The sequence below is a fragment of the Dendrobates tinctorius genome, unplaced genomic scaffold, assembly GCF_039654945.1.
Source record: "Dendrobates tinctorius isolate UK_male_01 unplaced genomic scaffold, ASM3965494v1 ptg000177l, whole genome shotgun sequence".
Lineage (NCBI taxonomy): Eukaryota > Metazoa > Chordata > Amphibia > Anura > Dendrobatidae > Dendrobates > Dendrobates tinctorius.
Genome location: NW_027361844.1, coordinates 9,253,999 through 9,267,058, shown reverse-complemented (window position 1 = coordinate 9,267,058; position 13,060 = coordinate 9,253,999). Strand labels below are relative to the sequence as shown.

General features: G+C 42.1%; 1 protein-coding gene across 6 annotated transcripts in view; it reads left to right on the top strand.

Annotated features, from left to right (window-relative positions):
- LOC141054264 (thioredoxin domain-containing protein 6-like) overlaps positions 1 to 13,060 on the top strand; it is a 198,963-nt gene that overhangs the window by 149,152 nt on the left and 36,751 nt on the right. For all 6 annotated transcript variants that reach the window (XM_073551531.1, XM_073551535.1, XM_073551532.1 and 3 more), the window contains one exon: positions 11,748 to 11,899. In XM_073551531.1, the coding sequence (XP_073407632.1) occupies positions 11,748 to 11,899 (152 nt within the window). The remainder of the gene's footprint in view (positions 1 to 11,747; positions 11,900 to 13,060) is intronic.

Here is a 13,060-nt window from a genome sequence, read left to right as displayed (position 1 = left end):
AGGGTTTCATTATGTAATCCGATAGCAGCATAAAGTAGAAGAAGAGATCCTAATTCCAACGATGCATCACTTACTGGTGTGCATGCTGTTCTTTCATTAAAAACTGTTTTATCAGCTAGAGATTATCCCCAGAGGACTAGTTGTGTTGTGCTGTGTAGTCCTCCTGCTCTGAGTAACCACGCTGCCAATCAGTGTTGTGGACGGGGTTATACACAGCTCAGCATTCTGAGCTCGGCTACATGTACAGCAAAAAAAAACGGGATTTCATCACAATTGATGCACCCAGTAAGCTAAGTGATACATCGCTGGTATCAGAGTCTCTGTCTTTACATCATGACGCTCTAAGATGTTGTCACAACAGTCTGGTGACACATTCTCTTTAACTACCTATGAAACACATTTTTTGTTATAAGGTGTCTCAGAGTTACAGTATGTGGAACCGGCTCCGGAGTTGATACTGTTTCATACGCGGCAAATGGCGCCTGTGTTACATAGTCGGTATCTGACTGTAACTGCAGACACTGAAGCTTCCTTTGATTGGTGTGGTCTAAATCATGCTGTGAATCCATTTTCCCCCTTCAATAATGAAGAAATAAAAAAAGTAAAAAAGCAAAATAATGTATGCTTAATCTTTGTACCAGCTCTGCGTTCTTGACACTCCAGACAGTATGAGGCGATGCCGCGTGCCAGCTGAGAGGGCTCTGCGTGCCCTCTCTGGCACGTGTGCCATAGGTTCGCCATCAGTGGTATAGGCCATCATTATCTGATTGTTAAGGGTGCTCCTCTCTGCACCCCAATGATGGGGACGTTGCATCTTCACTGATCAAATATTGATGGCTTATCCAGAAGATAGGCTGTGGTATAACATGCAAACTTGTGCGATTGGATTGTGTCCATTACAGCATGAGCACTGCATTCTTCCAAAGTGCCAGCTATAATAGTAAAATAACATAGTAAAATTACTAGTCATGTGCAGTTTAATGTTATACTATCTATATATACAGTGCCTTGCGAAAGTATTCGGCTCCCTGGAACTTTTCAACCTTTTCCCACAAATCATGCTTCAAACATAAAGATACCAAATGTAAAGTTTTTGGTAAAGAATCAACAACAAGTGGGACACAATTGTGAAGTTGAACGAAATTTATTGGTTATTTTAAATTTTTGTGGAAATACAAAAACTGAAAAGTGGGGCGTGCTATATTATTCGGCTCCTTAATACTTTGTTGCGCCACCTTTTACTGCGATTACAGCTGCAAGTCGCTTGGGGTATGTCTATCAGTTTTGTATAACGAGAGACTGAAATTCTTGCCCAATCTTCCTTGGCAAACAGCTCAAGCTCTCTCAGGTTGGATGGAGATCGTTTGTGAACAGCAGTTTTCAGCTCTTTCCACAGAATCTCGATTGGATTCAGGTCTGGACTTTGACTTGGCCATTCTAACACCTGGATATGTTTATTTGTGAAACATTGTAGATTTTGCTTTGTTTGGGATGATTGTTTTGTTGGAAGACAAATCTCTGTCCCAGTCTCAGATCTTTTGCAGACTCCAATAGGTTTTCTTCAAGAATGATCCTGTATTTTGCTCCATCCATCTTCCCATCAATTTTAACCAGCTTCCCTGTCCTATGGACAGACTGTCCCACCTCAGCTGTAGATCTCTGCAGTTCATCCAGAGTGATCATTGGCCTCTTGGCTGCATCTTTGATCAGTCTTCTCCTTGTTCGTGATGAAAGTTTAGAGGGACTGCCGGGTCTTGGTAGATTTGCAGTGATATGATACTCCTTCCATTTCAATATGATTACTTGCACAGAGCTCCTTGGGATGTTTAAAGTTTTTTAAATCATTTTGTATCCAAATCCGGCTTTAAACTTCTCCACAACAGTATCACGGACCTGTCTGTTGTGTTCCTTGGTCTTCATGATGCTTTCTGTGTTTCATACAGAACCCTGAGACTGTCACAGAACAGGTGCATTTATACGGAGACTTGATTACACACAGGCGGATTATATTTATCATCATTAGTCATTTAGGACAACATTGGAAGATTCAGAGATCCACAATGATCTTCTGGACTGAGTTTGCTGCACTGAAAGTAAAGTGGATGAATAATATTGCAGGCCCCACTTTTCAGTTTTTGTATTTCCAAAAAAATTGAAAATAACCAATACATTTTGTACAACGTCACAATTGTGTCCCAATGTTGTTGATTCTTCACCAAAAATTTACATTTGGTATCTTTATGTTTGAAGCATGATATGTGGGAAAAGGTTGAAAAGTTCCAGGGGGCCGAATACTTTCGCAAGGCACTGTAAAATTGAATGTATGTGTGTATCACCAACCAATCACGAAGCATCTTTCATTTCATCCGAGCTGTTTAAAAGAAGCGGAGCTGTGATTGGTTGCTATGAGCAACAGTTTTCCTTGCAACCAATCACTAAGCATCTTTCATTTCACCAGAGCTGTTTAAAAGAAGCTGAGCTGTGATTGGTTGCTATGAGCAACAGTTTTCCCACTCCACAACACCTCAGCAGACTCTGACCGGGTGGGAGAAATCTATCATCACTGGGAACATGAGCTCCCAGCTATTGTCTGCCCCCCAGAAAGGAGCAGATAGCACATGACAGAAATGAATCACCCCCTCCTGTGCCCATATACCCATCACACATCCTCCATCCCATAGGCACATCTTCCCTCTTAAAGAGACCTCCAGTATGGAAGTTAGGGCAAATTCCTCAGCGCTCTGATTCTGACTCCAGGCTTCTTTTAAAGGGTTCATTGGTATGAAAGTCAGGGCAAATCCATCCAGTGCTTTGGTTTTGACCCCAGATCTCTCTTAAAGGGATCCCCGGTATGGAAGTTAGGACCATTCCACTCAGTGCTCTGGTTCTGACCCCAGGGTCTCTTAAAGGGATCATTGGTATGGAAGCTAGGGCAATTCCACTAAGCGCTCTAGTTCTGACCCCAGGCCCCTCTTAAAGGGAGCTCTGGTATTTAAGTTAGTGCAAATCCCTCAGCGCTCTGATTCTGATCCCAGGCTTCTATTAAAGGCATCATTGGTATGGAAGTCAGGGCAAATCCATCCAGCACTTTGGTTCTGACCCAAGGCCTCTCTTAAAGAGATCCCCTGTATGGAAGTGAGGGCAAATCCAAGCTGCGCTTTGGTACTGACCCCAGGCCTCTCCTAAAGGGATCTCCAGTATGAAAGTTAGGGTAAATCCCTCAGCGCTCTGATTCTCACCCCAGGCTTCTATTAAAGGGATCATTGGTATGGAAGTCAGGGCATATCCACTCAGCTCTCTGGTTCTGACGCCAGGCCTCTCTTAAAGTGATCCCCGGTATGGAAGTTAGGATCATTCCACTCAGCGCTATGGTTCTGACCCCATGGTCTCTTAAAGGGATCATTGGTATGGATGTTAGGGCAATTCCACTAAGCGCTCTGGTTCTGACCTCAGGCCTCTCTTAAAGGGATCCCCGGTATGGAAGTTAGGACCGTTCCACTCAGCTCTGTGGTTCTGACCCCAGGCCTCTCTTAAAAGGAGCTCTGGTATTTAAGTTAGTGCAAATCCCTTAGCGCTCTGATTCTGACCCCAGGATTCTATTAAAGGGATCATTGGTATGCAAGTCATGGCCAATCCACTCAGCGCTCTGGTTCTGATCCCAGGCCCCTCTTAAAGGGATCCCCAGTATGGAAGTGAGGGCAAATCCACCCTGCGCTCTGATTCTGACCCCAGGTCCCTCTTATGGGATCCTTGGTATGGAAGTGAGGGCAAATCCAAACTGCGCTTTGTTACTGACCAAAGGCCTCTCTTAAAGGGATCTCTATTATGGAAGTTAGGGTAAATCCCTCAGCGCTCTGATTCTCACCCCAGGCTTCTATTAAAAGGATTATTGGTATGGAAGTCAGGGCAAATCCACGCAGCGCTCTGGTTCTGACTCCAGGCTGACGGGATGATGTGGGATATTAAGGGTAGTAGTCCGGTGGCTCTGGCTGACGGGATCATGTGGGATATTAATGGTAGTAGTCCGGTAGCTCTGGCTTACGGGATCATGTGGGATATTATAGTGAATGTGGCTATGCGGAGTGGGCGGGGCTCTACACTCAGCTTTATATATATATATATAGATAAAATCATTATAATTTGTTATAACTAACCGTAGTTAGTTACTATGCCCGGGCAACGCAGGGCTCTTCAGCTAGTCTATATATATAAAATTGAATGTATGTGTGTATCGCCAAACAATCACGAAGCATCTTTCATTTCACCAAAGCTGTTTAAAAGAAGCTGAGCTGTGATTGGTTGCTTTGAGCAACAGTTTTCCTTGCAACCAAACACTAAGCATCTTTCATTTCACCAGAGCTGTTTAAAAGAAGCTGCGCTGTGATTGGTTGCTATGAGCAACAGTTTTCCCACTCCACGACACCTCAGCAGACACTGCCTGGGTGGGAGTAATCTAGCATCCCCAGGAACATAAGCTCCCAGCCATTGTCTGCCCCCCATAACGGAGCAGATGGCACATAACAGAAATGAATCACCTCCTCCCGTGCCCATATACCCATCACACATCCTCCATCCCAAAGGCACATCTTCCCTCTTAAAGAGATCTCCGGTATGGAAGTTAGGGCAAATCCCTCAGCGCTCTGATTCTGACCCCAGGCTTCTATTAAAGGGATCATTTTTATGGAAGTCAGGGCAAATCCATCCAGTGCTTTGGTTTTGACCCCAGACCTCTTTTGAAGGGATCCCCAGTATGGAAGTTAGGACCGTTCCTCTCAGCGCTGTGGTTCTGACCCCAGGGTCTCTTAAAGGGATCATTGGTATGGAAGTTAGGGCAATTCCACTAAGCGCTCTAGTTCTGACCCCAGGCCCCTCTTAAAGGGATCCCCGGTATGGAAGTGAGGGCAAATCCACTCTGTGCTTTGGTACAGACCCTACGCTTCTCTTAAAGGGATCTCTGGTTTTTAAGTTAGTGCAAATCCCTCAGCGCTCTGATTCTGACCCCAGGCCCCTCTTAAAGGGATCCCTGGTATGGAAGTTAGGACCGTTCCACTCAGCTCTGTGGTTCTGACCCAGGGGTCTCTTGTCATGAATGAGTCACCGAGGAGGAAAAAAAACAAGCTAAGCCACAGAAAACCAGAAAGGTTGGTAAGTAAGCGGATTGCAGACCCCTGATCCTATCCACACAACTAGCAGTAGCCGTGGAGCATACCTACGATGATCCTAGATTCCTCGTCACAGCCGGAGAACTAAATAAGCCTAAAGCAAGAAAAGGGGAAATCTAAACTGCCCCAGAGCAGACCCCAAAGCAATAGACAGCCCCCAAACATGTATTGTCGGTGAGACAAGATGAAAACACAAACACAGATAGAAAAATAGGCTGAGCAAACGATGGGGCCCACACTAACTAGAAAGGACAGGAAAGGAAAGATGCTGTCTGCTATCGCGCACAAAACCCTGCCAAAAAATGTCCAACACTTTCTGATAACAAAAACCCTGAAGTCGCTAGACTTCAATTCCCTATATCAGCACTCTGTTATATTTTGAAGACAGAGCAAAAAGAGACCAATCTGATCAGGGACAAAAAGCAAACTGGCATAAACAGAGACATAAGAATGGAAATTCAGCACAGCCCCAGCAGGGGCTGGCTGACACAAAAAACTGAGTAAACCAGACCAAATCTCATGTGAAAAAATAGCAGAGCACACTTAGCTTGAGAAGGCAGGAACAGAACTGGAAACCAGAACCTCAGGGCAGGAAAAATCACCAGCACAAAATTAGGGAGTCGGCTGACTTAAATCCAGTCAGAGACTCCTGATGTCCACTCACAGTCCTCCTCCTCAGGTGGCAGGTCTCTGTCATTTAGATCGGCTTCATTACCTACTGTCACCACTAGAGGGAGCCCGGATGGAGAACTCACGACTCCTCTGTCAACACAGCCAGCTCCACCACCCTCACCAGAAGCCAGAGGTAAACCAGAAAATGAGTTCACAACAGTCTCTTAAAGGGATCCCCGGTATGGCAGTGAGGGCAAATCCAAACTGTGCTTTGGTACTGACCCCAGGCCTCTCTTAAAGCGATCTCCGGTATGGAAGTTAGGGTAAATCCATCAGCGCTCTGATTCTCACCCCAGGCTTCTATTAAAGGGATCATTGGTATGGAAGTCAAGGCAAATCCACTCAGCGCTCTGGTTCTGACTCCAGGCCTCTCTTAAAGGGATCCCCAGTATGGAAGTTAGGACCTTTCCACTCAGTGCTCTGATTCTGACCCCACGCTGACGGGATGATGTGCGATATTAGGGGTAGTAGTCCAGTAGCTCTGGCTGATGGGATAATGTGGGATATTAGGGGTAGTAGTCCGGTGGCTCTGGCTGACGGTATGATGTGGAGTAGTAGTCCGGTGGCTTTGACGGGATCGTGTGGGATATTAGAAGTAGCAGTCCGGTGGCTCTGACGGGATGATGTGGGATATTAGTGGTAGTAGTCCAGTGGCTCTGGCTGACGGGATGATGTGGGATATTAGGGGTAGTAGTCCGGTGGCCAGGGCCGGCTAAAGGTTTTTGAGGGCCCCGGGCGAAAGAGTCTCAGTGGGCCCCCCTTTAACACATACCACGATTCGTTATGCAAAGATACAGCAGAGAAATATAGGTATAGTACAATGCCAGATTTCACTTCTTACATGAGTGATAGCTATTGTAAAGTCTACAATACCATACAGCAGAGGGGCTTTATATAAGTCAACCCCTTATATGCCAATTTTTGTGACCTACTCCCTCTTCCTCAGTTACCATTTTACCAGCATTTTATTGTTAGCTGAACTTGCTGCAAAGAAAATCTGCATACATTGAACAAGATAATTTTTTAATGGAAAACTTTTTAAAGTAAACATTAGAAAGTATTAACGTAGAACATTTGCAAAAGTGCAAAATGGGTTGCAGCATCACAACACGTCAGTATTCGTTGTTCCATTGTTTTGAATTCACCGTCTATTTGTAGTGCTGATGACTGACCCCAAATAAGTGACATGTGCAAAAATGCAGATTATAAAAACAAGAAAACAAAAAAAATAAATCAGTAGTACAATTTGTTGGCAAACCAAAGATTTGATTTGAAAATTGCTAAAAAGCTTTTCTCCTGTTTTTTTCAGCAGCAAAACAATGTATAACTCGATTAAAATCTACACATTCTGCTTCTTGTAACTCAATTGAAAGAATTGCCAATGCATTTAACCTTTCTTGAGACATTTGGGACCTGAGGAAGTTTTTAATAAGCTTCAGTTTACTGAAGCTTCTTTCTGCTGAGGCAACTGAAATGGGCACTGTTAGCAGGAGCGTCAATGCTAATACCAGATTTGGGAATGCCAGGTTCAGTGAGTTAGAAAACAGATATTGCAGTGTTTCCTGTGGAGTTAGATGATCAGGCAGCATCCTAGCCAGTGTCTTCAATTCCTCCAGCAGAATCTCTCCATCAACTACTGGATCAGCAAAGTTTAAACATTGCTGTTGTAATGTCGGCAAGTCAGTGACTGTGTTTGTTTATGTCATTGAGAAATCCAAATCTTGTTTCGATTTCATCAAGCACAGTTTTAAGTAAAGGCTTGAAGAATGTTTCTTCAAATTCTTCTCTTTGATTTAAATATAACGTTCCACTTGCTTGCTGGCATGCTGACTCTTGGCAATCTTTATCATTGCATTGCCGAGTTTTTTTCCTAATTCTGTTTGCTGGGTACTCAGTGGGTATATCAAGCTTCTTGCATATATCGGCAGCTTTACTTTCTGCTTGTTTGAACCCCAATGTGAAATACCCTGTGAAGGCAGTAGTGATGGCTTCAACCAGTGGAATTGTGTTGGAGAGGTTCACAGTTTTCGTCTGTAGAGCCAGACTGTTTTGAATGAATCCAACAGAATCTTTGCTTCGCTGTATGTGTCACTGGAATATTTAGTGCCATGTACAAAGACTTGTAAAGCTTCAACAAGCTGAAGAAGCTGAAACAAAATGGCTTTCACTGATTAAAGCCTAGCACACCATCGTATCTGAGATGGAGCCTTCAGTGTTAATTGTGATAAATGCTCAGAGGCCACTTCCCACCTCTTAGTTGTTCCAGAAAAGAATGCATAAATGCGACTCAGAAGGTCATAAAACTGTTTTGATCGCTTGGAACTCTCTGCATCATGTACGACTACACGATTCCAGTTATGTGGAGAACATGGCACAAAGAATGCATGAGGGTTTTTCTCCAAAACAATGGCCTGCAATCCTTTATATTGTCCCCTCATATTAGCTCCATTGTCATAGCACTGGCCACGAATATTTGAAACACACAACTGATGCTGTTCTGTCAATCTTTCTAACACAACTGTTGCTAGGCCTCTTCCAGTTGTGTCTGTGACATGCAGATATTCCAAGAAGCTTTCTTTGGAAACAAAATAGGAGAGAGGAGGGGGCGCTCCTGGTGTGATACCCGGTGGTCAAATAGAGTAGGTTAGGAACAGCGTACACTAACCTGCCGTGGTTATCCTGCCGGCATAACCACGTTTGCAGAGCCTACAGTTCTTATCTTGCACCAGTCGTCATCCTGGCTTCCAGGTTTCAAGGTTAGCTGGTCACAAGGGGCGTCACGTGATGAAGGCGCATTCACCGCCGAAAAGCTTTGTGAGGACATAATGACCAAGTAAAGAAGTTTCTTTTCCTTCCAAAACATGTGTCTGTCTTGGTGTGAGCGCCCTAATCAGCCGTACTTCTCTTTCCTTAGAAGCTTTCTTTGACCTTCACTGTTTTGCTAATTTCATCCATGTCCACATATCGCAGCACTAGGGACAACTGCTCTTGCTTAGAAATGTCAGGTGTGCAGTCTACGCTTATGCTGAAAAATTTAGCTCCCTTCACTTTTTCCATTATTATATAAATTACTGCATCTCCAATCAAATGTAAAAAGTTGTTTTACATATCTTTGCTCAAATAATGCATATTTGTGCCTTCTTTAGCACGCTGCAAGTGTTCCTTCAAAACCAAATCAAATTCAGAGATCAGTTCCAGTAACTGGAGAAAAATCCCATTGTGTTCTGTGAATGCAGAATCTGATGATCCTCTGAATGGGAGATTGTTTTTTGCCAACCATCAAATCACCTTCAGTATCCGAAACAAAACTTCACGTCAATGTTGTTCTTCCAAATGGATTTGCCTACGCAAATTTTTGTCAATGGCTCTTTCGGATGTTAAGCTACAGTAGCATTGCATCACCCGAAATGTCCATATTTCTATGCAGCTGCACACTCCTGTTCAAAGAACGGGCGGCTGTGCAGGGTGAAGTGATGCGAGGCTCTCGCAAGTGGAACTCCGAGTCCAACCTAATATATAGTAATGATTGGTCACTTACTAGTCCACGTGTGTGTTCTGGAAAATAAGTCCTGATAGTGGCGTTTCTGCACTGTGTCACTCTTAGAGTAGGTGACATGTAGATCCTGTGCTTTAGCAGATGGCTAACTTTGGTGATCTAAGGTCCACAGGTCTCAGGATATCAGTACCTGTATTATTAGAGGCAAATCAACATTGATAAATGTACCCTACTAGTAGAAACTGTCCTCAGCAATGCACCCTTTACAAAAACGGTGACCCAAACCATCTATTTCTTCCATGTTGAACCTGCAACTATTCCTTCATTCAACGTTAAATTTTTAGATGCATTTCAGCTGCTGGGTGTAACAATCATCAGCTGTGATTCTTGCTTGTACAGCATGACATAAAAAGGCCAGTGATTTGCTCCAGTGGTCACGGGAATGGAAAATAATAATGAAGACCAACAGGGACCAACTGCAACCATTTTTTAAATGCATCAAGCATCAATAAAAGGTGGATAGAAAACCTTTATTTAAACAAAAACTCACAGACACCCTCTTTAACCCATTTATTAACCCAAAATATACCCAGCTCTGACGTAATCCACAACCGAGGTCACACCCAGGACGAAGCTCACGCGAAACGCGCGTTCGGGATCTACAACGCCACTCAGGTCATATGCTTCATTTTTTATGGGTCTGGTTGGGTTTACATTAAGCATGTGAGTAGCGCGATGCTGGAATTCTACGGCATCATTTCCTCTCACTGAGTATTGAAATAGTTAAGTTATGTATGGCGCTTTCTTCCCTTACTAACTTGCATATTATCTGCAACTTGGTCAACCTCATTTTTTCACCCTTGCTATTTTGATAGGCTTAATAGCCAGTTAAACTTTTGATTGATTTTGCAAACTTGTGCATTATCTATTTATAACTGAGGGTCATGGCCTGCAGAGTAATCTAATCTTCCCCCAGCATGAACCCCTGATACTAATTTACATATGGGTATGATGCATGTACATATTTCTAGATGCTTTTTCAACATTTTTGATCTATTGTGTGTGACAGTTTTTCAGCAACTTTTTTAAGTGCATGATTTTTCATTTAGCATCAAATTGTATATGCCATGTGTGGCGTTATATTGGGTATTTCTCTCTCTTTAAATTTGGCTATTTGTCTATGTGTTTTTGTATTGGATTTAATAAAGCTTTTGATACTTTTATGGCTACAAACTTCCATGATTTCTCTTGTGAATTGCTCTTTACTTTTGTTTTTAATCAGTTTTGTGACTTTTTAGCATCAAAAGTGGCAAAATCTTTAAAAAGATGCAAATGTGCCAAATTGCAAACTCCTCCAGGGAGGCAAATAGAGTGATATGCGCTAAAAAAATGCTATATTTTGTAAAAGTCGCATTTCACAAATCTGTCTAAACCATCTGGATAAGCAAATTTAAAAAGGAACAATAAAAAAGGTACAATAAATTACTTATATTAAAAGGTAACTTCAAGTCTCAGAGAGACAGAAGAGTCTCTGAGTACAAATTTATGAAAAGTTTTGACACACTCAGTGCAGTAATGAATGTGTCGCATGGATTTATGTCCTTTTACATCAATTAAGGAATTTGTTCTTCAGACCTTCTGGGGTCATCACACAACACAAAACCAGACCCCAATCAGAGTGCAATAAAACTTTCACGCTACTTATCTATGAACTGTTCCAATATTTATGTTTATTCCTCTCCCATAATGACAATTCTGCTCCACGTCACTTGTCTTTTCTATTGTGTTATTTCTGTGCTGTCTTGTGTATAAATATGTGATTCTTCAGATGTTGTATTAGTCTAGCCTGATGAAGAGACCTGAGTAGTCTGGAAAGCTTGCAATTTGTTACCATCTTTTCAGTTAGTCATTAAAAGGTATCAACTACTGAGGACTCTCCATTCTAAACATTTTTAAAAAAGAAAGACAACTTAAAAAGTGGTGCATTATGTATATAACATCTGCAAGAAGTTTGTATGTTGTCCCCATATTTGTGTGAGTTTTCTCCAGTTTCTTCCCACACTTCAAGGACATAGGGATAGGGAATGTAGATTGTGAGCCACAATGGGCACAGCGGTGATGATGTATGTAAAGTGCTGCGGAATTAATGGCACTATATAAGTTAGTAATACAAATAAAATAAATGGGCAAGAAGGTGCAAATACTAAATCCATCAATAAAAATCAAATTACGTCAGGAAACGAGACACAGCAATAATGAATCGGGGCCTTTGGCTTCTGATTTAGGTCTTTCTGGTCAGCGTTTTGCATTAGTATTTGTAAACCAAAACTAGATGTGGGTACAGAATGCAGTGTAAATTCCGCTTGTAAAAGTGACTTAATGCTACTATGTCATGAATATATGTAATTTTCTCTTAGTTTTCGGGCTCGGTTTACTCCAAAAGAAACTACAGTCAACCAACTGCATGGAAGTTCAAGTCCAACTGAGGCAGAAAATGAGATTCACTTCTTTTTTCCCGTAGAGCAAACCCTAGCAACTATTAAACCAGATGCACTGGAAGAACACAGAGGTAAGACGCAGAAATCATACTAAACTCTGTAAATAGAGATGAGCAGATCAATCTGCAGAGGATAGAGTTTGAGTCAAATGTCCTGAAATTCACTGTTTCATGCTAATTAGAACATTTTGAGATTCTATTCACTCTTTGCAAAAAAAAAAAAAAAACTTGCCCAGCATCATTTCCACACTGCTGAAGCATCAGAGAGTTGGGTAACGTAATTTTGCATTGACACAGGAATTTCCCCATAATGCCATTGCGTCTGGTCAGAAGCGTTGTCTTTTTTTCTTTTTCCTAGTGAGTGTAAGCTCTTATGGACAGCAGAGTTCTCTCTCTTTCACCTGCAAAAGTGTAAGCTCTTAAGGATAGCGGGGTCCTCTCTCTGTCTCCTGTAGAGTGCAATCTCTTATAGACAGCGGGGTCCTCTCCTGTAGAATGTACATTTTTATGGTGAACAGTGTCCTTTCTCTCTCCTGTAGAGTGTAGGCTCTTGTGGTCAGAAGGGTTGTCTTTTTCTTTTTCCTAGAGAGTGTAAGCTGTTATAGACAGTAGGGTTCTCTCACTTTCACCTGCAAAAGTGTAAGCTCTTATGGACAGCGGGGTTTTCTCCTTTTTCCCTGTGTATGTTTTAAGATCAGTTACAAGATATTCAGTATTAATAGTTGCAAAAATTTATTTGCCGCAAATGGAATTTTTGGAGAAAATTTGGCAAAATCGGCAAATTCTTTTCCAAAGATTTTTTTCTTTTAAAAAATCGGCAAATTCTAATTTCAAATGATCTGGTCATCTCTATTTGTAAAGTTTGAAAAGTCAATCACAGAAAATTCTGCCCGCAGTTGCCCAGTCTAATGTAAGTTACCCAGGCTCACAACTTCACCCTTATACACTTGCATTTGCTTTTTTTTTTGTTGTATGGTATATTCACATCCAATCCATGCATATGATACATTGATAGAATCAATACATCAATACATATATCCTCTCTAGACAACATACTAATATAGGGTGAAGATAGGCATGAATCCATCAAGTTGAACCTTTCCCAGTTGCACATTCTCTATCACTTGATTATTTATAACCCACAATGCCATTTGTTGTGAGAAATACATCCAGCCCTTTTTTAACCCCTTAAGGACCAAGCCACTTTGTACGTTAATGACCAAGCCTTAATTT